Raw genomic sequence first — 24,682 nt, forward strand, 5'->3', positions numbered from 1 at the left:
CAATCATAGACACTTAGACCCTAAGTAATTTCTGTGGTTAAAAAAAAAAATTAGCTGACAGCAACAACTTCAATTCTGAGACTACAAATGTGCAGGTTCTCTAAGCAAGTTCCAACATTCCCTTGGAGCCTGGGTTCCGAAAGAAATCCTTTCCACTCAGGCAAGTGGGTCCTTTTCCCTGCACATCTTTCTTGAGAATTAGGGCCTTAAATAGTAGAGAAACAAACAAACAAACAAAAGGATTAAAGCTAGAATATGTAAACACATTTTAATGACTTTTTCCTGGTTAACAAAATAATACATGATTCCTGTAGGAAATTTAGAAAATCCCAAACAGAAAATAAAAATCACTCATAAACACATCACCCAGGCACAGACTTTTATGGTTTCCCTTGTCTCCTTTTCCCTCCTGTCTTTCCTCCATATCTTTATCCCTCTCCACCACAATTATAAAAAAATTAAGAGAATAAAGAGAATATCAAAAATATAATTTCGTATCCTGTTCTTTCACTTAGAATTGTATCAGCCTATAAGTAAGTTATGAAATCCAGAAGCTACGAAGGAAAGATTGATAATTTGACTATATCAAATCAAAACTTAACCAGGCAATAATATGTACAACCAATACAACCAATATAACAAATTATTACTATTCCATGATATGAGCTTCTTAAAAAATCATCAAAAAGATAAACAACTCAAGTTTTAAAATGGGTAAACCATGTGAATAGGCGAGAAAAAATACAAATGGCCACTAAACATATATTCTTCTTAAAGCTTAATTGCACTAGTAGTAAAGAAATGAAGTTGAAACAATGAGCTCATTTTTCACTGGCAGTTTGGCAAGAATTATAAGGATGATTCCGTCTAGCCTGAACAAGGAACCAAAAAATGGAACTTCCGTGTGCTACTGGTGGGAATATAAATTGACGCAAACTTTTTGGAGGACAGTTTCTCCACATCTGTTTAAATTTTAAATATTTATCCCCTTTGATGCAGCATTTCCACTTCTAAAAAATTTATCCTAAACACTCCAAGTGTGCAAATCATGTTCACTACTTCATTGTCTGAAGCTGCAAAAAATGTAAAACAACCCAAATGTTTATGTAGAGGAACTGGTTAAATTGTGGTACATTTTCATAATGGAATTGTATGTAACCATTATAGAGAATGAGCCAGCTGCATAGGAGGCATAAATATGTCCAAGACAATTTTCAAGTGAGAAAGTATGTTATATATAATATTGTGTTAGTGTAGCATTGAGAAGAAAAGATTGGAAGACTTTGAACCCATCATCATTTTCTCTATACTTTTTCAGGAATGATGAATTTTATATAATGAAAATATTACTTTTATAATCAAAAAAACCATTTTCAAATAACATTAAAAAATTATAAACATTTCCTTACGTTTTTAGTCCTTCATAAAATTTTGGCAGCTTTCATAAAATTCTGTCATAGAAATACTATAATTTATTTAGCCATTCCATGATTGATACACAATTTAGCTTGTTTTCAAATTAGATATGATACAGCAACCAATATCTTTGTAAAATAAGATTCTTAAGTTTATACTCACAAGAGTATCACATCACATAGCAGAGATTGAAAATTTAACCTGAAAAGAATTTATTGGGTGATTCTGAATGTGCAAGGTTGATGTTTTCCTAATCTTTTTATTTTGTTTATTTATTTATTTTTTTAAAGATAGAGTCTCACTCTGACACCCAGGCTGGAGTGCAGTGGTGTGATCACAGCTCACTGCAGGCTTGACCTCCTAGGCTCAAGTGATCCTCCTGCTTCAGCCTCCCAAAGTGCTGGGATTCAGGCATAAACCACTGTGCCCAGCCTTAATCTTTTTAAAGCTTACCTGGACCCACATGGAGGCAGAAGATTTGGGCTCCACTCTCTGACCACACAGCTCTGCTGCCCTACTCTGAGTATAATTTGTCACTAGTTTTTTGTAGTGTCAGTGTAAAAAAGACCAGGGATCTTGGCCTCAGGAGATCCTCTTCGCGAGGCTCAGTCCCAGGCTGTCTCCTCATTCCATTCCTTCTCCCAGGGTGAACTCATCCACACCCAGGTAATGACTCTCAAAATATAGCTCCGATTCAGCCTTCCCTTGACTTCTAGCCATATGTATCCAGTTGCCTATTAAGTATCTCCACTTGTATGTCTAAAAAAGTAGCTCAATCTGTCCAAAATAAATTTTGTGATTCAGAACCTGCTGATACCTCCTTCTCTATCCCCTACATCCTTCCATTACTAAATCCCACTGCTTTTCCCCAATAGTTCTTGATACATCTGGTTCTCTTTACCTTCCCACCCTCCCTATACCAGGCCACCATCATTTATCTCCTGGATACTCTAATAGCTTCCCATACGATCTCAGGTTCACTCTCAGCCCCTCTGATCTGTTATTCATGTAGTAGCTGGTGTCTTGTAAAACCGAAAATCTAATGCCATCCTTCTCCTGAGTCAGACTTTTCTATGGGCTAAAGACTGAAATCCTCCCTGGTCCCTGCCTCATCTGGTCCCTACTCTCTCCTGTCTCCTTCATGCTCCCTCCTCTCCCTACCCAGGACTCCAGCCACACTAGGCTTCATTTCTTGACTAAACCCCCTCACCTCTGTTCCTTCCACCTGAAATTCTCTTTACCCTCACTTTCCCTCCTTTCTATCTCTTCACTTGGTTAATAATCTTCTCAGCTCAATTCAAATGTCACTTTGCTGGGAAATCTTCCCCCAGTGTTAGATCAGGCCTTCCCATGATCTATTCCCATGTTTTCTCCTCATTGCATTCATCACAGCTGATAATTGTAAATTTAGTTGTATAATGATCTGTCTGCCTCTCCCACCAGACATTAACCCCCTTGTGGGTAGAGATGGTGCCCCTTCTGCTTACTATTGTGTCCCGAGATCTTGGCATATAGCCAGGCTCATGGATGATGCTCAAAGAATTGTTGGGTGGGTGAAGGGATGGATATCTCGTGTCAGGTGATGCATGAATGGCACTACTGTCTAACTCACAGTGAAACCAAATTTTAGGCTTTTACTATTCAGTGACTTTTCAAAGGTCTTTTACCAATTTCATACAATCAGTCTTGCTTTGAAAACAATTTGAGTATAAACCCAGACACGCAAAACACAAGCCAGTCCTAAGAGTTTTATTCTGAAATAAAGATCATAATCCACATTCCCTCTCTTGGCAGATGCTCCCTTTTCACACTTGCCTACACGCTACTTCCTCCTCCTCAGGGGAAAGCGGCAAATGATCTGCACATTTGACCACTTGAGAGATTTGCTGTGCACTCCCCTATTCCTGTGTCCTCAAGTACTGTGTAAAATCTATTGACTCTTTCTTTATGCAAAGCAAAACAAAACAAAACAAAACAAAACACCCTTGCTTTGCAGTATTTTGATTATGAATTTCATAGTAATATGCATAAAACATCCCTCTATCATAGTGCCATCTTAAGATGTTTGTTTATTCTCTCAGATAGTTCTTGCTTCAGTTAGTGAAGTCCTTTCGGGAAACAATCTATCAGGAGGACTGACCGGTGACACCACTACATAGAAGGGATTGGGCCTGGTGTAGTAGGTCACAAGCCTGGGCCTTGGAGGTGAGCAGAAGTGAATTTGAGTCCTGATTTAACCCCCGTCTAGCTATATGATCTTGGAGTACAGCCTACTTCATAGGGTTATTTTGAGAATGAAATAAGATACATGGATAAAGCACTTAACGTTTGATTAACATTCAGTATATGTTAGCCACTGACGACACTGTTACTCTTATTATTCGCAAAAGCTTTTTTCCAGGTTTCCTGGACAGACAGACACAAACCACGCCCAGATGAGCAACAGACAAATAGCAGTATACTGACAATCATAAATTGTGTATTTTATGATAACTGGCATCAAAGTTGTACTTTATTCAAGAATTATCTCTTAGATTCAGATATTAAAATGTTTACAGATGAGACAGTTCACGTCTTGGATTTGCTTCAAAATAATCTGATAAAAGATGGATCAGGGAGGGAGGGAGTCGACGTAGAGAGGGAACACGTTGGGGTGTGCACTGGCAGCCGCCGAGGCTGTGTGATCGGTATGGGAGTTGTGTCATTCTCCGTACGTTTGTCTATTTTGAAAATTTCCCATGATACAAGTTGAAAAATATGTTAAAAATACTTAATATAAATAGCCTCCTAGATTCATTCTTGTTCAAGGAGCCAGCTCTCAACTCGCTTTCCTTTCTTTCTTTTGGAAGAGTGATTCTAGTGATCTAAGCAGTAAGACTCGTCAATCTGTTTTATTACTCTCAGGATAGCTTACGGTGGAAACAAAATAAATCCAATTTCTAAATCTCCTTTGTCTTCAACCACTTGGGAATTCTCTCTGAAACTACTGTGGGCATTTTAAGTAACCCTGATTACCCAGCAAGAACAATGTAGCTTTCAGGCAAGCACAGAGGATAAAATAACTCTTTCTGCCCTTCTATGCTTGCATGACAAAAGCTGTACCTATTAAATACCGGTGCTCAATGAGCTAATGAATGGCGAGCTGGTAATTGTGATTTTGGCATTTTAGGATTTGAGCTTCTGCCCTGTACGAACTTGTAATTTTCATTGTATAGTCTTGTTAGGTTTAGCTGCTGAGTTATATGTTGGCATAGGAAGCTGAGACACTCCTAAGCCAAAAACTGACCTCTGCATATTTCAAACTAAAGTCAGGAGGCTTAGGGTGACTTCTTTTGCTTTAAAAAAAAAAAAAAAAAGCCATGATTTCCCTTTAGAGTGGAAGCTGACCATGACTGCAAATGGCTCTGTAGTCTTTGGGTTTGTTTGAGTCACCCTCTCCATATTCTGCTCTTGCATTTGGATTCAAGCCAGCACAAGCATAAGTGTTCTGCTTGGTCCTCGTTTAGTAATTGCCCCTTCTAAACCACTTTCCTTTCTCCAGCTTCACCAAAAGGAAGAATTTAAATGTTGATTTCAGATTTCTTCTTTTCCCTCTGGAGTCTGTCTCTAAGGGGTAAAACCTGTAGCTTTTTATAAGTTTAAGTACTTTGGAGCAAAGTTTATGGAGTGTTCGTTTGTCCCCTAAAAATAAGACAGGCTCCGAGATGGCCAGGGCAGCTCCACTGGGGTCCATCTGAAATGCTTCTGTTTTCCTTTCGGTCAGCACCTCCTGCGAGGTCCATGCTGGAGCTGCTGAGAAGGAAGACAGGTGCACAGAGCCTTCGGGAATACGGTGCGGGGTGTGCTATCGTAGAAGTATAAACTTGGGCACCCTAGGAGCAAAGTTGATATTGCTATGACTGTCTGGGGACATCAGGACAGACTTCATAGAGAAGATATGAGATACTTGGGCTGAGGGCAGAACCGGTAGCCTGGAATTACATTATAGTCTTAATTGAACCCTCTTGGGATCCCAATTTGCGTGATCTGTCTTGTTAATAGCACCTGGTGTGAGAACAGCCATGGCGTTTCCTTTCATACAGTTCCTTTCCTCTCATACAGTTCTGAGAATGCCTAAAATTAGATTGAAATCAGGATTAAAGTATATAACCTGCCTTTGTGGCCTTGGGCATCCTGTGACCAGGATGAGTCACATCCTTGTGTTGCCCAGTTGTGTCTTCTGAGAGCTGCATTCCAAGACTTCCCTATGCAGAGCTGATTGTCATAATTGACTGACAAAACCGATGGCCCAGAACTTTCTCTCCCCGCAGGATTCCTGCTGCCCATGATAGCAGCTGAGTAATAAGCAGTCAGGCCTCTTACCTGGGACGTTAGTCACAAGCTCTTAAGCAACTGCGGATCAACTCTTGAGACCGTTGTGGGTTTCTGTTAGCACTTGTTTCTGTTGCCCAAGAAGATCCTTTCCAAGACCTCAGCAGGCATAATGGCTTCGGGAAAATTCAGAAACTCAGTGACCTTGTTTGGAAATGTGAGTGAGAGTGTTCTGGGCTCAGGTCCACACAGGCCTGGCCTGTCAGGCTAGGACACAGTGTTGATAAAGCTAGGCTCACGGGCTTTGTCCCCTGGGCCGTGCTCTCTCCTGGGGCTGCAGACTAGTGTATCTAACCTCAGCCATGCACCTCATTACTGTATGCTATGGTCCCAGAGGAGCCAGGCAGCCAGGCCTTATAGCACTTCCCAAGTCAGAAAAATTTGTAGAAGAACAACTGAGAGTGGTGGCCTCCCTTACTGGACAGGATTATCCTCACCCCTGCTCCGGACCTGTGCTGCTACGATTGCAGCCTCCTGTAGGTTAAATTGGCTGTGCTCATACTGTGTGTGTGTGGTGGGCCCAGGGGAGGAAGCAGCTTGCATACATCAGCCCACTGAAAACTGTCACTTATATAGGATGTGGGATTCTGCATGGAGAAGGGCTGATTTGGAGCCAGGGCTGGGTTTGGGTTAGAGACACAGACAGCTTGCTTCACTGAAGTGGATGCACAGGTACTCAGCATGCCTTCGCCTTATGCCCCTGACACCCGGGGAAGCTGCTGCTCAGAGCAGAGAAGTCTGTTCTGTGTTCCATTGATCTGTGCCATGAAAGCTTTGCTGCTTTAACCACACTTACTGGGGATTCCTGAAATACTGGACTTGGTTTCTATTCCTGGCGTTTTCTAGTGGCCACTCTTTGTAAGACCTGCATGGCCAGGCCATATCAACTCACAGGACATGCTGTGGAAACCAGTCACGCCAGTTCTGTCATCACCGACCTCCTCCAAGCCAGCAATGTGATCCAGGCTGGACAGAGACCAGCCTTTTTCCCTGGGCCATGCAGGCCAACAGAGCTTGATTCTCACACTGAAGCAGGAAAATAGAACCCTGACACAACCCACAGTGAATGTGACATTCCAGAAAGAGCAGTCAGCTGCAGCCATTGTGAAGATGCCACCCCGAGGAGCGAGGAGGGGGAGCTCCAGGCAGCCCAAGGCCATGGCAGCCTCCCACGATAGCAGTTAACCACAAAGCTCCAGGCCACCTAGCATCCCCCGCACGACCTGCAGCCTCTTCATCACTGATCAGCCCCTGTGGGTTGCCTCTGAGCATATTGTTCCTTTAAAAATCAAAGTGTAAATGTCTCACCAGAAAGGTCAAGCTGCAGCTCTGTCCCGTCTAGACTGTGCCTGTGAGGCTGACAATGCCACCCTCCCTCTATAACAGTGCCCTGGGCTATGGGTGGTGACAGGAGAACCAGGTGCCTGTGCTGGGAAGCAGGCTGTTGTAGGAGAGCACTGCCTTTTATTTACAGACAGCTTTATCAGTCGGCCACGTTCCTGACCGACCTTGAGGACGCTTTACCAAACAATCCTACTGTTGAATATTCACTTCCTTCACTTGAATTTGCTCTAAGGGATTGGAGAAGGGATGGAAAATGCTTTGGACTGGAGCCTCCGTAATCTACTAGGCTTCTTGTGCACCTGGGGTACCCACAAACAAACCCTGTTCTCACTCTGGATTTCCTTTTCCTGGTTAACATCTCCATGAACCTACTGGATTTCAGACAGAAACCCAGGAGCCATCATTTCTGCTGCTTCTCTCTGTCCATTTCTAAGTGGTTATCAAGGCTTATTACTGATTTTGCTTTCACTGAAGCCCTGCATCCTTTCCCCTAACTGACTCTTTATTTTCCATTCCATTCATCACCTTCTTGGTTCAGGTCTTAACATCTCTTCCCTGGATGGTTTCAGCTTCCCCACGGTGATCTTTTCTTGTCCAGACAGGAATCTGTTACTCCCTTAATTAGGGAGAGTCAGTAAGTTCCTTTTGCCTGATATCTAAAAATCAAAATTCCGTAGTGTGGCACTCAGGACCCTTCATGGTTTGAAGGACTTAACTTTCCTCTGTAGCCCTGAGATTTTTTCCTGGTCCCAGCGCTCCTGTGTCCTCTGCTGCCTGTCCCTCAGCCTCTTCCACCATACCCAGGGTTCTCTGAGCCCACCTGCACAACTACACCACTGGGCTTGCTGCTGTGCCCCCGCTCCATCCGCCTGCCCATGGAGGCCTTCTCACTCCCCCTTCTCTGCTTAGGAGACTCTGACTCATGCTTTCAGACCCAGCTCAATTTCTGCTTCTGCTGTGAGGCCATCTCTTTCTCCTCCCCCTGGAAGGAATTGTTCTGTCTTATATTTCTGCCATAGCACTTGGTTCATACCTTCGTCATGCCATCAGGACCATACAGCAGTTGGTGTGTTTCTCCTCCCTGTCTATCCTGTCCATAAATGTGTGTGTATCTGTCTAAATATAAAATATATGTCTATTTGTTTTACACACACAAAAAACAAACAAAAACCCAAGTATTTCTTTCTTCTCTTTTGTTTTTTGAGACAGGGTCTCACCTGTCGCCCAGGCTGGAGTGCAGCGGTGCACTCTCAGCTCACTGTAGCCTCAGACTCCTGGGCTCAAGCGATCCTCCTACCTCAGCCTCCCAAGTAGGCGGGACTACATGCCCCACTAGTTTTTGTTTTGTATTTTCTGTAGAGATGGGATTTCACCATGTTGCCCACGCTAGTCTCAAACTCCTGAGCTCGAGCAATCTGCCTGCCTCAGCCTCCCAAAGTGTTGGGATTTCAGGCACCCAGCTGACAAGTATTTCTTAAGTACACTATGCCAGGAATAATGGTGAACCACATAAACACAATCCCTGCTGTCATGGAGCTTCTAGCCTACCATGTATTTGTCTCCCATTATACTGTGAGTTCCTTGCAGATGAAGATTAGCTGTGCTCCTAGTGCCATTCACCACCACCAGCATACAGTGGCCACCTCCCCTATGGGTGTTCACTCTGACTCTAATGGGTAGAGATGAGTGCTAGAGTGGAGGATAGGGGAGAGCCTGAGTACAAGGTCAGTGGAAAGCCCAGAAAAGCCACATTCTGCCCTCAGTTTTTAAAAACCAGCCTTCATTTTCCTGTGGTTGGCCCATTCTTGTGGACGCATCATCTTGGGGCCATGAGGCGAGTTCTGAGACTTGATCTAAATTCATCCAGATAGCACAGAGAAGTTTGTTCCTTTTGAAGTGTGTGCAGGAAGCTCACGTGGCCGCACGTGGCCACTGTGATCTGAGTGCACATCCTGAGAGGTGGGTGGTTCAGGGTCTGGCTGCCCTATCTCGTGCTACTCTTTGTATCTTTCAGAGATCTGAAACTGGACAACGTCTTGTTGGACCACGAGGGTCACTGTAAACTGGCAGACTTTGGAATGTGCAAGGAGGGAATTTGCAATGGTGTCACCACGGCCACATTCTGTGGCACGCCAGACTATATCGCTCCAGAGGTGAGTGCAGCTGCTTGATACAGCTGTGAAATCTGAGCTCTCCAGTACCTCTGACCAGAAATGCCACTGGCTGCTTTTCTGTGCTGCAGCTTTGTGGGCAGTGTTGAAAGCCGACACCTCCAGACTCATTTATGGCTCACTGGGTGAATGATGGCTGAAAATGGCCTAAGTCCCTCTAATAAGAATTTGAGTTAAAAAAAATGTTTTTGTAAACTTTGCAGTTGCTTTGGGCTTTAGCCCTAAATGAAGACAAAGTATGTGCCACTCATGGCTATTTATTTTCCTCTTTGTCTCTACTTAGTGATTTAATTCCAGCATCATTTAGCAGAACTAAAGAAAGGCTCTTGAATCGTTGAAATCTTCCCATATGAGTGAGTGAACCCAGTCTCCTTTTATTTCCACACATATATTTCCAGAACCGTTCTGTCTGAGATCTGCACGAGCCCATCACTGTGACCCAATCTGGCCATAAATGTTTGCTCACTTAGATGAGAAAGCATCTCTGAGTTGACCTCAGGGAAAACAGACCACTCTGTTGAAATGGAATGAAATATGCATGCCAGCACAGGAGACTTTGTAAAAAAAATCTGATATTTCCTAATGCACAATTTCCCTAGTTATGAAGAACACATTTGTTAATCCGATGTATGAAGCACCTTCTCACACTGCCCCCTTTGCACAGATCCTCCAGGAAATGCTGTACGGGCCTGCAGTAGACTGGTGGGCAATGGGCGTGTTGCTCTATGAGATGCTCTGTGGTCATGCGCCCTTTGAGGCAGAGAACGAAGATGACCTCTTTGAGGCCATACTGAATGACGAGGTGGTCTACCCTACCTGGCTCCACGAAGATGCCACAGGGATCCTAAAATCTGTAAGTTTGGCTTACCCAGCCAGCTTCTGATCTATTGCAAACCAGCTTGTTCTATGTGCCTCTTGCGTCTTTTCAATATCTTCCACCAGTAAACCACCAGCTCTAACTAAAATTTGTCTTCTAATCTAAAGAATCAAAGAACTGGAGTTTTCTCAAGCTGTTACTCTCTCTTATGCAATAGACCCTGTCTTATGCAATAGTTATTTTGGGGCCAATTTCGATAGCCCTTGATAACTTTGTTGGCCAAATAACAAGTATTTCTAGCACTTTATAACTTTAGCTGAAGGGAGGTAATGTTTCCCCTTCATACAGTCAGGCTACACCAGAGTTTTGGGTCAAGTGAATGCCATTCCCAGCCTGTTATTATATCAATTGTGTTTCTGTTGGCATGTCCAAGGAGCAGGATGAAGGGGCCTTTCTCTTAGGGCTGGGAGAGGAGTTTTCCAAACCTCTGCAGATCTCTTTTGCCTCCTTGTCATCCTTATGCAAGCCAGGTGCCACGCCCAGGCTGCCCTGGCAACGTTGTAATGGGTCATGTTGAGAAAGTCTTTCTGTGTGTGCATTTAAGGCACTGTGCTGGACGCCTTCTTTTGAATTGAGGAAAAAATATGGATTGGACACCTTTATGTTGAAAATAAAGTACATGTAATTTGGGTCAGTTCTGTAACCACATTAGTTGAGTTCCAGAATAATGTATTTTCACCTACTATATGCAGAGGAGATACAAAGACAAATAATAGATCAGCTTTTCGAGGAGGCAGAAATCAGAACAATCTGTATTCTGTTGGATAGTATCTATGGCATGAGAATTACCATCCTTGAGTTACACCCTTCCAGTAACTTTAGACAAAAGCTAAATATGAGAAATATTTGCTATCTTGTTGAAAGACTTGTTTGTCTTTAGAAACCTCTAGCCCTATAATCAGTGCCATTTCAAGGACATTTTGTATGTGGGTCACTAGGCACTGGGGCTGAAGGCTTGACTGTCCCTGAGAATTCTCCACAATACTAAAAGGGAAATAATCACAGAAATCCTTCTGAGGCAAACATTACCAAAGTGAATCATAACTCATCACTCGATTCTCAAGCTGAGGTGCCAGCGCCCTCCTGAAATTAAGAAAGCACTAATCTCACAGAAATAAAAGGACAGTACTTTGGGATTCTACCAAATATCTCCGATCTCACATGTTTTTGTAAGAACAGCTCATTTGTTATATTAGTAGAAATTTTAGACCGAGGAAATCGTAACTATGGGCTTTTATAATTTTATGGAAAAAAAAGAGTCATAGAGAAGGACTTGTCTTCGTGGATTTGTGCCATGAAGTTTCTTAACTTCCTGAAGGGAAACGTACTCACCTAGGTTGGCTGCAGCCAATTTTGATAACATAAACTGCGATAACACAGCCTCACCTTGCTGCAGACGGAGGCAGACTTTGCATGATCACCTTCCTACTTCCGCGGCCCAGAACCTGGCGTTTTGAGATTCCCACAGCATGCCAGGCTTCATCATACTAATGGTTTTCCATGCTGCACATATTTAGTTCAATTACTGTACCTGATTTAGTAGTTCTAATATTTAGAGGAAGGACCCCAGAGTTCTTAATTCTTTATGGCTTGAAATGAAAATACTATTTCAAGCCATAAAGAAATGCCTGTGGTCAGCATTGGTGTATAAAGGTCACTAGGCTTGATACCAAGTAGTGTAGGAAATTAAAGTCAATTCACGCCTCAGGAAATTTTTATATTCTCTAATATAAATGCTGGATTAGCAATCCAGATCAGCGTTTCTCTGATAAATACCTATACCTTTTGAATCTAGGTCTAGTAGGACTCTTAAGAGGTCACATCACCATTTGAGTTGGACATTCCTTATTCTTTGTCTTTACATTTTTAGAAGTCTTCAGCCTCATTCTAGTGTTTCAGAGTCCTCTTGAGAGAGTTCTTTCCAACTAAATCTGAAACTAGGTATCATCCCTTTATCCTAGAACTTAGGACAAGTACTAGCAAGGTTAATATTCATATGGAATTTTTAAGGCTGTTTCTTTTTAACCAGATAGGCTCACTTACTTCAAGCTGTCTCTTTTATGTAAATATGAATAGTTTTTGTAACAAGCACATATATTGTCCAGTAATCGCCTCCATGGTCTTTCCTCTATGGAGGAAACAGCCTCTGGTGCCTAAGGAGACTCGCATCCAGTGGAGACTGAGTTGTTCTCTCTCCTTGCAGGCTCGCTTTTGGGAAGCTGCGAGTCCCTTCGCTTCTCTTTATTTCAGCTCCGTTCTCATGCCAGCTGCTCTGCTGGATGGAGGCAGCAGCTGCGATTGTTACATACCATGTGTCTAGCACTCATTTTCCTGAATGACACTCGACGCTCTCTCAGGGTGCCTCCCACATAGGAAAGAGCAGGGGCTCTGGGCTCACAGTGCCAGGCCTGCCTCCCAGCCCTGTTACCTTCCAGTTGAGTGACCTTGGTGAGCCTCTGTGCCTCTCTGAATCTCAGTGTCCTTGCTTGTAAAATACAGGTAGTAAAATCCATACCATAGGGTGATTATTCGGATTACGTGAAATAATGTAGGTAAACTTCCTGGTCACATAATAAGCATTCTGTTTCTTCCTCCTTCAAGGCGTATACCTTCAATGTAATTTTCTGAAAAACACTTGAATGTTGTCAGATAAAATTACTTAAAAAAATTCACTAAGAGGATTTCTGGGGATTTTTTTTTTTTTTTTTTTTGCACATTTTACTCTCTATGCCTAAAAACAAGAAGCTTAAGTGGTATAGATGAGAACATTCAGCTAGTCTTTGCAGGGGACTAACACATTTAAATAGAAATGTGATCAAAGAGAAGAAAGAAGTGTTCAGAGCACTCAAGACTTGAGGAGAGACACTGAGGAGGGAAAGGCATCAGAATGGGGTTGGTTGAGAACCTGCCTCCAGAGCAGAGCTGTTTGGGGCAGATCTTGGCTCTTTGACTAATAGGCCGTGTGACCTTGGGCAAATGGCATAATTCTTGCATGCCTCAGTTTTCTCTCCATTTCCTTGGGCAAATGGCATAATTCTTCCATGCATCAGCAGGTAGGGTATCCAACCTACAGGGCTGCTGTGTGGTTGGCACGAGATAACATGTGTGGGTGCCTGAAGCAGTGTTTGGCACAGGGTACGTGCCCAGGAAGTGTCCTGTACTGTTAACGCCGCGAGCTGCATGCATGAAATGATTTTTTTAGACTCTGCTCTTATCTCTGAAAAAGTATTACTTTGTCATATCAGGAAGGAGCGTTCAAGAGAGCAAGATGTGCTATGCAAACCACTCAGCCTGCTTTCTGGCTCTAATTGCAATTTGATTTAATTAGGCCAATATAATTATTTTACTACCAGAAGAAAACTTAGAGATTGTCCATTCCAACCCCCTCATTTTATAGATGAGGAAATCATGAAGCACTGAGAAATTGTGACCCATCAAAGGCCATTTGACATGTTACTTAAATCAATTGGGGTCTTTGTGCACTGCTGATGAGGATGAAAATGGTGTGGATAATGGTATGGTGGGACGTTCTTCAAAAAATTAAACAGAATTACCATATGATCTAGCACTTCTACTTCCAGACATTTGCCCAAAAGAATTGAAAGTGGAAACTCTAATAGATATTTGGACACCCATGTTCATAGCAGCATTACTTACAATAGCTCAAAAGTGGAAGCAACCCAAGCATCCCTCAACAGATGAATAGATAAATAAGATGTGGTACATGCACTCTGAACAAGCATTCATTTGGTTGCACAGGGCCAGATCAAGGTATACCGTGTTCTTTACCAATATTGACTTGACGCCTTCTTCCAGAATTTTGTGACCACCTAAGATGAGGCATTCTGGGAGCTCGGTGACTTCAAGAGTTCCTAATGTGAACAGTTGAATCCATTGGATGGTGTTTTGCATCGTTCTAAAAACAGTAGAGAAATCATGAGTGCTGAGTTTGGAACTGTAATTATTTGTCTTTGCCCTTAATTTTATAGAACTTTGTGACCATGAGAAGCTTTGTGACCATAAACACAGAATTGTAGAGCTGGAAATAGTTTAAAAATATTTTGTCCAAATCTCTGGTTTACAGATAGGAAACTGAGGCCCAGAGAGCTGAAGGGACTTTACATATTAGAATGGAAAGAACACACCCTAGACCTCATTTGACTTCTGCCTCTGGTTTTCAGTCTGTAAAGGTGTGATAACACCTACAGTACCCACTTCAAATAAGGCAATATACATGAAAGCATTTTCCAAGTGGAATGCACAATACAAGAATAAGTGATTAGTATTGCTAACTTTTGAGTAGTAATTTCACAACACACTTAGAGGTGTCATTATCCTCATCTTCTCCTTGAACAATTCAACAATATCATCAAGGTCATTAAGTGCTTAATTTTACACAAGGCTGTGATAGGCATTTATTCCTAAGGAAATTGTATTCTTGTTTTTCCAGGAGCTTTTAAATCTTGACCAAAGACACATAGGTGGGGTATAAATGGCCAAATAGATATTGATCTGTTTATTTATTTAATTGGCTTATATCAGCACATATGTGCTTAGCAGGCATTGGTTCTGCAGTGCTCACGTTCTGTGCGAGGTGCCAGGGATCCAGTGATGAGCAAGGAAAACACGATCCTGCTCTTGTGGGATTTACAGTCCACTGGGGTGGGGAAGGAGAAAGAAACTTTAAAGAGCAATTGTACATTAACTATGTATTTACAATTTAATGAGAACAATAAAAATCCAACTTTCTTTGAAAGCATTTAGCAGGCAGATCTAACCTGACCTGGGCCACCAAAGGAGGCCTACTGGAGGAGATGACATTTAATAAGGGCTGGAGAGAAATTAGGCTTGAAAGTGTGCAAAGGTCTTCAGAAAGGAGCAGTGCATTTGAGTAGCTCAATGGCAGGCTGGCTGGGGTGTAATAAGCAAAGGGGTGGGGCGAGGGGAACTGCAGAGGAGGAGTCGGAGGAAACAGTGAGAGCCCGAAGAACATCCTTGGCCACACGTAGGAGTCTGGACTATCCAAAGTGCCAGCGTTAAGTCTTTGAAGAATTCCAAGCAAGCATGAGTGATACAATCACTACATCACATGTAAAAGATCACCCTGGCTATTGTATAAAGAGTGAATCAATAGACTGAAGTATTTGCTGATGAAATGAATTCTGGGATTTCTTTCAAAATAATCCAGGAGCTGTGGGGAGGAACAGATGAAACAAGATTGGGTGTGTGTCAGAAACCATCAAGGCTGCGTGATGAGTACGTGAGGGTCTGTATTACTGTCTTCTAAAATGTCCACAATGGAAAAGTTTTTAAAACCCACCATATAAATGAATGTCTTATACAAACAAGCTCAGCGTGTGTGTATGAAGAAACATTTCTAGCCTGTATAGAAAAAGTGATCTCCATCTTCACAAATAAATGGAAATAGTTTACAACACAAATATACAGAAAGAGCAAATGATGTGAGCCACATACAAGCTCCTGCCTGTGGATCCGGCCACATCTCTTAAATCCAAGTGACAGTCTCAGGTTCCTGACCCGGGAGTCTGTGTCACCCTGATGATTTTTTTGCCACAGACAAAATTAACCAGTGGTTTTAGCACAACTCATTTCTTCAGCGCCACTGAAGAGTTTTTATGCCTTCTCAAGAAGTGTCCTTCAACCCCCAGGGTAGTAACAAAGGGTACCCCAAAGAAGCATTTTTAATAGAAAAGAGACCAAGGAAGGAGAGAACCCTCATTGTTGAACTTTGCCCCATGCTGCCTCCTTGGGGCCCTGGGAGATCCTTTCCCACCCAGCTGGATCTGCCCTTTCCCACGGAGAGGCAGTAAGAGCTGAGATCTCCAAGCCAGCCCTTCTCAGTGCCTCTCTCTACTATCTCAGTGTGAGGGGCCATCTTTCTATGGCTTCTTGAGATCAAGATTTTCTGATGATCCCTTTTTGGGACTGTATGTTCTCAATTGTTCCTACAATTGGTGTCTACTGGATATTTTGCCTGCCTTTTTTTTCCTTTAAGAGAGAAAGCTTGTTGAATTCCCTGTTACTTTTTTAAATGGAAGGTAGTATTATTATTCTGTATCTGGGGAAACTGTTCAGACATCTATTTATCTTACATGCCACAGAGATACAAATGTTAAAGACCTCAAGGCTCCATCCAGCATGATGTCAGTGACTGCCTACATGCGGGGTTGGGGAGGGTGTGTCCTGTCCAGCATTCCTCTAAAAGTATGTGATTGGCAAGGCAGACTCCAGCATTTTCTGACCCCTAATCTAACATTACTGTCCCCAGGGGCCCTCCCTGTCATCACCTTTACCACTGCCCTCTCCACCCACAACACCCCCAAGGTTGTGGACTTGTGAGTTCTTTGTGTATAGCTGTTCAAACATTTCACGTAGACGTGGGTAGTGGACAAAGGACTTGCTTGTGAGAACATTTCCCATGACACTCAGAATCAGTGGATTCAGGGGTAGAGCACACACACCAGTGTTTAGCCCAGGATTTCTACTTGAAAAGAAATTCCCAAATCATTAACCAGTAATCTCACATCTAACAGTAACTTTATGTGCACCCAAATAAGCACACTGGAAAGACTGTTTTTCTTGCTTCCGTTTCTGGCCTTCTCATCTTTGCTTTAGATGTTTCTGTTCAATACTTAACATGTGTGTGCCCTAAAAGCAGCCTCACCTGCGACTCGCAGAGAATGGAGTATTCAGACTGGCAGGATCCTCAGAAGTTAACACAAAAAAGGCCTATGACAACGCACACATTTGTGTAAAGAAAAAATAAAAGGCATTCCAGCTGTTATTTCTTATTGTTTTTTTACTTGGTTTGGGAATATATACTACCCGTTTCCTAGTGTCACCATGTCATCAGGTATCTTAGGCTGGCACTAAATTATCCCAAAATGTTGATAACAGTGAGACAAAAGAAAGTCTATTTTCTATTGTTTGCTTAGGGCTTCTGAGGTTCCACTAAGTTTTGCCCTCGTCTAGGTCCAGAAAGTCTTGGGGAAGTCCCAGGCAAATCCAGAGCTGAGGAAGCTGATGCCTTGTCTCAGAGGTTAGTGCTCCTTTGCTAATCATCTCCAGCGAGAAATCATGTGGCTCAGGGTCTACTCAGTGAAGTCGGCAGGCTTGTCTTTGAGCTCACACAGCTGGCTGGGGTAAATAAGTGCTGAAAGGAGCTGGGTGCATTCTCCCAAGTAACCTTTGTCGACTCTGGAAGCACTGTAAACTTGGCATCAGAAGGAGATTATAAAGTGCTTTTGTTCCTAAGCTTTGTAGAAATTAAAGTGTGTATGCGTGTGGGTTTCTCTGTCATCCAGCCTCTCAGATTCCATCATCCAAGCATTGTCTGCAGGAATCCTGCTTGCCTCTGTGCACAAAGGAGGGAGAACCAAAGTGAATTCGGGGACCCTCTTTTAGCCCTGAGTGTGTCCCACGTCTGTCACCAGGCAGTGAATTCCAGGAGCATTGACTGTCTTCCTCTCCATCTCCCTACTCCCCTCCTGGGAGAGGCTGGAATGCTCAAGGAAGCCACCAAAGGTGGTCAGCCAGGAGAAGGCTGGGGAAGAGGAGGGAAAAATGGGACCTGAGTAACACAGAGGATCCAACCCAGATCATTAGGGCTGATTTTTCAAACACTGTTACGGGGAAATCCAAAAGAAAGTTATCAAAAGATCCTTTAGTAAGAGGAGTGGTTAACATGCAGCCTGCAGTCGGTTGCCAAGACTGGAATGCCTGCATGAGGAAAGGAAGCTGCCCCACAGGCCTCTCAGAAACCCCTAGTGAGGTTAACACTTTTCAGAAAATGAACCATTTGCTCACAGATCAAGGCTGGTGTCTGCAGGAAACAGAAAAACACTGCTCTTGCCAGAGATTTTGTATTTGGGTCTTTTAAAATCATATAATTTTATTAAAGTTCTTGTTCTCTACTTCTTTTTCCCTCATTAGATTGTAAGTTTCCTAAGGTTGGAGGTCCTAACATTGTATTTGTAAATAACAGTGTGAAGGTTTTTTTTTTTTCTTTACTTTTTAAGAGTACTCATGCTACGTGTCTCATTTATCTCCATCTCTGCCAGGAAGATAAAGATGTCAAAGCTTTTGTAAAATGACCATGGAAACTTCCTGTGTGGAGATTTGTTAACCAGTGTCTGTGGGTCAGAAAAGCTTTTTGTTTCAAGTTAGAAAAACTGTAAACAAAAGTAGTGGACTTTGTTGTTTTTGTTTGTCCTTGCCAACTATCAAAGGTCAATAATTTTGGGCCTTTGATCATTAGATTTGGTTTGGATGTCAAAGATAATGCATATCCAGGATAAAGAAGGGTGGCTGGGTGATGTGGCTCACACCTGTAATCCCAGCACTTTGGGAGGCCAAGGTAGGCGGATCACGAGGTCAAGAGATGGAGACTATCCTAGCCAACACAGTGAAACCCTGTCTCTACTAAAAATACAAAAATCAGCTGGGCGTGGTTGCACGCGCCTTTAGTCCCAGCTACTCGGCAGGCTGAGGCAGGAGAATCACTTGAACCCAGGAGGCGGAGGTTGCAGTGAGCCAAGATCACTCCACTGCACTCCAGCCTGGTGACAGAGGAAGACTCCATCTCAAAAAAAAAAAAAGGATACTGGCCTCGGTTTCATCAGAGAATAAAGGACATCGTGTAGTCCCCAGTAAAGAATCTTTATTTAGCTCTCACTTGTCTTCAGTAGCTACATTTGAGGAATCGTACCTGGAAAAAGTAGTTAGTATAGCTTGGGCATGGAGAGTAGCAGCAGCTTTTTCTTAACCCGGGGAAGTCATTGGAGAGCAGTGAAGTCCGCCCTGTCAGCTGCTTGAAACTGGTTTGTCAGGAATAAAGCCATGTTGTCTAACAACAGGCATTGGCGCAGCTGCATGCCCTTGGGTTTCCATCCCTGAGACTCGCCTCTAACCTTTACCTATGTGTAACCAACAGTGTCCCATGACCTGAGTGAAGATACAGAGAAGCAATAGTGATCATAAAACACAGGAAAGGCGGGGTGTTGGGGGCCTTGGAAAGGAATTGAGTGTGTGCTCATGAAAGGCTGCTGAATTCCAGTCACAGACAGCATGAAAAACACAGCCAGCAAACCCACCACGGATTCGAGCACTGTCCCCGTCCCGCTGCAGGAATGGTACAGGGCATTTACCATCATTAGGAGAAAATTTCATTAGGAGAAAATAAGGTACACTGTGTGGTGTGTCTCTGGAGATATCTTACAGAGTATTCTGATGCTGGTCAGTTATAACCTGCCAGATAAGGCACCGATCCACCGGCCTTCTCAAATATACCCGCATGCCCGCTTCCTCCATCACTGACTCAGGGAGATCAGCTTGAGCAAGTTTATTTCACTTTATTTTTTTCTAAAGAAAAGCCCATCTCAGACTCAAAGAAAACAGAGCATCTGTAGCTGAGAGAAGTACAATCTTCAAAATGCCAGCTTTTTTTTTTTCCTCCCAGAGTTTTTAGTGATAAATGCAAAAAGAGAGAAAGAAAAGAGTACCTTGACATGGGCACAGACTGTGGAGGCTGCTGGTGTGGCCACCCACCTGACGCTGGACAGGCCGGTCTGGCTCTGCTTCAGGTGTTTTCAGTGACACACTCCTGTTCCTGCCAGGAAGTCCTCTCATCACTTAATCGTATTGAGTATTACAACCACATCATGTGTTCTGATTTTTCTTATGATATACTTAAATATGCTTCCTTTAACTTCCACTCCCTGAACTTACTTCTCCCTGAACTTATTTCTCATCTAATCCCTCTTCTGGCTGACAGCTCTTCAAGTATTTGAAAATATTAAGTTTCCTTCTATCTTTTCTTCTCCAGCATAAAGACTCTCAGTAGTTTGAATAAAATCAGGTGGTCAGGCTGAAGAATGCCTCAGATTTTTTCAGGCCTGTTACTTTTCTCTCCCCTCTCTTAGCACCTGCACTGTGTGTACTTCTCAGCCCTTCTCCCTCCCTAGAATCAGAAGAAAAAGAATGTCACATGAGCCAGCAAGGAAGTACAACATAAGGAAACACACAGAGTGCTGTGAATTCTCATCAGGTGAAGTCCTGAGTATCGTTTAATAGGAGAAAATAAAGCAAACTGTGTAGTGTATTTGCCTCACCTGTCAGTCCAAGTATCTTAACCCAGAATCCAAATAAGAAGATTGGTAGCCTCAAGAGGAGATCTAGCGTAGTGACTGAGAGCGGAGACCTGAGTTCAAATCCTGACTCTAGCACTCCCAAACTGTGGCAGGTGACAGATGGGTCTGTTTCTCAGTTTCCTAGTCTTTAAAATGGGAATAATAACCATAGTTGCCGTGAGGATTATATACAATGAATTTGGAACACTTAATACCTAGTGCAACAAAAGAGTATGCAGCATACATATGCAGTAGTGATGGCTACCACCTCTTAAGCTGTGACTTGTATAACACTGTATCATTCTCTACTCTCTCTACTCCTGCAGCTGCTGCCTTCTCAAACCGGTGTGCAGGTTGCTAGTTCCAGCCCTGCCCAACACGTTCCATCCAGATCCAATCTGAGCAGGCTAGAGCACCTCACCTTCTCTTGGCTTGTCCAGTGTTCCATAGCAGCACCATTCTGTATAAGAACCTGGACTTGGGAAGATTACAGTTTGTTTCCCCAGAGTGATTCTGGAAATCTATTGTCTGTCCTTTTCACCCTACCAAGCCCCATCCCACTCCCACTCCCAGTGGACTGTCATCAGCCCCATCTTACGTTTAAATGTCTGCTCTGCCCTCTCCTATCAATGCCAGGTCGAAGCCTGGTGTCTCTCCCATACTGTGCAGCCCCATCCCTGCATGACCACTGCTTTGAGCTGGAGGGTTCTGCTAGCACAGGGTGTCTCCCCAACAGCTGGCAGGAGAGGTATGAAAGGAGAAGATTGGTCTTTGTAACTGGATCACTCTGCATGCACCAGCAGCATCCTTCATATGGACACGTGCCTGCAACACCCATGCATGGCGTGCTTCTCATCAGCCCCAGGTCGCCATTAGGCTCTATGCCCATGGCAAGGTTGGGCATCATGGCTGTGAACCATACTCTATTCTGTGTCCTGTGCTCTTTCTCCCCAGGACTCTCTTTAGAGCCATAAAATGCCTTCTCCCCATTTAGGAGCATCGCTCTGGAGTATTGGCAGGAAGGTTCTGTGGCATGGTTTTCTTCCCTTCTAACTTGCCAGCATTAGCTGCTAACTCTCTCTCTCTCTCTCTCTGCCCTTTGTTTAAGGTCTGAAATTGAATGAAAAGAGAAGGTCATTTTGTTTGCCCAACAGCCAAATCCAACCATTAGGTAGAAAATACAGTGTTCTCTGGCTCCTGGAAGAAAATCTTATTAGACTAATTGCTTTGTTTATATAACTTGTTCTCTTCCTATGAAACCAGATTTTGAAAGAAGAAAAAATACTAATAGCCATTATTTACATTTTAGTGAATTTGAAAGGACATTTAGGCCCAGTTATCTCAAGACTTATAATGACACAGGGTTAGTTTAAACTCCGTAATCTGGAACATCCAACAACTCAAAATTGAAGCTGCCTCATGTGTAGCACAGCCCACAAGATGTGATAAGCACTGTACCTGACACCAGATTTGCAAAGACATCGCTCCACTGCACCCCTCTTGCTGCATTTAGTATCTCTGTTCTGTTGTTAATGTAGCTACAATTACACATTAAAACCTATTGTTTGTAGGCCTAGCACGGTGGCTCACACCTGTAATCGCAGCACTTTGGGAAGCTGAGGCGGGCAGATCACTTGATGTCGGGAGTTCAAAATCATCCTGGCCAACATGGTGAAACCCCGTGTCTACTAAAAATACAAAAATTAGCTGGGCGTGGTGGCACACACCTGTAATCCCAGCTACTCGGGAGGCTGAGGCAAGAGAATCACTTGAACCCGGGAGGGGGAGGTTGCAGTGAGCCGAGATTGTGCGCCATTGCACTCCTGTTTTTTGTATTCTCATTTTAAGATTGTCTTAGAAAAGGTTTGCTGTCAAAAAAAAAAAAAAGTTTTCCAAACAGGGTTTGCTGGCATGTGCCTATAATCCCAGCTACTCAGGAGGCTGAAGGAAGAGGATTACTTGAGCTTAAGAGTTTGAGACCAGCCTGAACAACATAGCAAGTTCCTGTCTCAAAAAAAAAAAAAAAAAAAATCAAGAAAAAGAAAAATTGTTTTCCAAAGACCGTTCCTTCCACTGCACTGCTGGAGCCTAGGAAAGTGAAGGCAGAAAGAGATCTTGTCCTCTCTTTCCTGGCTATAGAGGAACAGGGAGAGCCAGATGAGCATCAGGGTCAAGGCTGACCTCAGAGTTTAGTCTCTCAGCAGCTTTCTATCTGTGCCCCTGCCTTTAAGTAGAGCAGGATGGACCTACAAGTTTGGGTCCCATTAGGGACAAAGGCAAATAAAGGAAGTTTTCTGCAAAAGAATTATGCTGTCACTGTTCACAGCAGTGGGAACAGAGTGTTTAGGGAGAGTCCTGTGCCCAGCCTAGGACAGCAACAAGATACTCACTAATACCATCATTTCTTGAGAGCTTTCTTTGTGCCAGGCACTTTACGTTGATTCTCTCATTGACTCATCACAACTTTGTGAAATATAGGAAAATCTTCATTTTACAGTTGAGAAATCTAAGGCCCAGAGAAGTTAATAAATTTGTCCAAGGTCACACAGCAATTCAGTGGTGGAAGAATTATACAAACATAAGTAGTCATGCTCCAGAGCCTGACTAGCCCTCCATGGCAGAGAAGATACTAGTTCTTTCAGCCTTCCCTGGCTTGCAGGAGGCCTCCCAGGACATTCTTCTACAAACCTGGCCCAAATCCCTTACGTGTCCCCTTAGAGCTACCCTCAGGAGGGAGCATGCCTGCTTGCTTTCCCCTGCAGTCACAACTCCTCTGTAGTCTGGGAAAGAATACTGTTAAGTGTCTCGTTTTCAGGGCCAGGTGTGCCTCTGATTCCTTGAGTATCCTCTAGTTCAGTTCCACTGAATGAGGACCTCAGCAGGAGGGGGAACACAAAATGAGTCCCCGAGTTCTTGACACTTCTCTTTCCCCTGCTCTCTGGTCACTTTGAGACTTACATTTGGGGTAGAATGCAGATTTTCCACCCTGCTCCCCTCACTCACTCTCTGCAGCTTGTAAAGTGCTTTTCTTGGCCCTAGAAAACATTCTGCTTCCTTCAGTAAATGTGTGCAGAATATTTCATGAAGTCACATTATTTTCCTCTTTGGCCGACTTTCCCTCTTGGACCTCAGTCAGGGAGAAGGTCAGCTGAGGTGAGGCAAGTTTTCAGTGTGACCTTAGATGTGGATGGAAGTGATGGCTCTGAGCAGCACAGTTGTTAACTTACTGCCATTTGGGTCCCTTTAGGGACATAAGTAAATAATGGAAGTTATCTGCAAAAGGATTGTGCTGTCACCATTCACAGCAGTGGGAACAGAGTGTTTAGGGAGAGTCCTGTGCACAGCCTTAGGATGGCAAGCTACTCACCTCCAACTCCACATACCTGCACCAATGTGAACTGTGAAAGATTTCAGGCCTGGGACTAATGTTAAGTGTTCCCTTAACTCCTCATCTCCACATCACTGGACGCGGGTGATGGTAGCAGGGCCACCCGCCCCCCGCCACAACAAACAAATCTTCTACCCTGTTAGCATCACCCCAGACCCTCCTCCTCCGGGTCCTGGTTTCTGTGTTATGGTGTTCATCCTCTGGCCTCTTGTTGAGCTCCTCCAGCTGCCACCCTGGCTGCTTCTCACTCTACGCCAGGGGTCAGGAGCCATGAAAGTTGGTGAGTGATGCCAGCCAGGTGGGAGGTGATAGGGAGTGGTTGGGCATGTGGCCAACTGGGGATCTGATGCCCCATGGCAAGTAGCAGCCCCTGCTCAACTCCAGGCCATTTCTAGGAAAGAGGAGTGTGGGCCCAGTGTTCCTGAATATCTCATTTTCCACGACAAGTTGGAAAACCTGACTTTTTATGTGATGTGACATTTCCTGGTGTTTAAATGTTTGAGAAGTAATTAAAATTATTTCAAAATGCACCATGTAGACCAAATAAAATGGGTCTGAGGCCTAGGGCTGGTCTCAGTTATAGTCTGTCTCTGTCCCTTTCCACAATCTAACCTGCCCTCCCAGCTTCAGCGGTCGCTCAAATGTCAACGTCTCTGAGTGTTAGATGGCCAGCCCTGGCCTGCACCCCAGATTTACCCTAGAATTCATCTGCATGTGGGTGCCCACACGCCTACAGAGCAAAACTGAGCCCATCAGCCTCCCAGATTTGGCAGACTGTGAGCTGTTCTTGTCTTTGCTCCACTAACAAAACTACCACTACTACTAACACTGCTATTAATACTAATACCACAAAGAATAACCTCTTGCCCCTCTTTTGTTCCCTGCTTCTGTGACTCAATACCACTGCCCCATCAGGCAGCCAGGGAGGACCCCGTGACCTTGGACACTGCTCACTCCCTCCTATTCC

General features: G+C 43.7%; 1 protein-coding gene across 3 annotated transcripts in view; it reads left to right on the plus strand.

Annotated features, from left to right (window-relative positions):
• The window catches only part of PRKCH (protein kinase C eta), a 237,209-nt gene that overhangs the window by 206,066 nt on the left and 6,461 nt on the right, over positions 1-24,682 (plus strand). For all 3 annotated transcript variants that reach the window (XM_064374909.1, XM_064374910.1, XM_064374911.1), the window contains 2 exons: positions 9,146-9,284; positions 9,967-10,155. In XM_064374909.1, the coding sequence (XP_064230979.1) occupies positions 9,146-9,284; positions 9,967-10,155 (328 nt within the window). The remainder of the gene's footprint in view (positions 1-9,145; positions 9,285-9,966; positions 10,156-24,682) is intronic.

The sequence above is a fragment of the Aotus nancymaae genome, unplaced genomic scaffold, assembly GCF_030222135.1.
Source record: "Aotus nancymaae isolate 86718 unplaced genomic scaffold, 86718_ANA_hifiasm-v0.15.2.pri h1tg000011l, whole genome shotgun sequence".
NCBI classification, from domain to species: Eukaryota; Metazoa; Chordata; class Mammalia; order Primates; family Aotidae; genus Aotus; species Aotus nancymaae.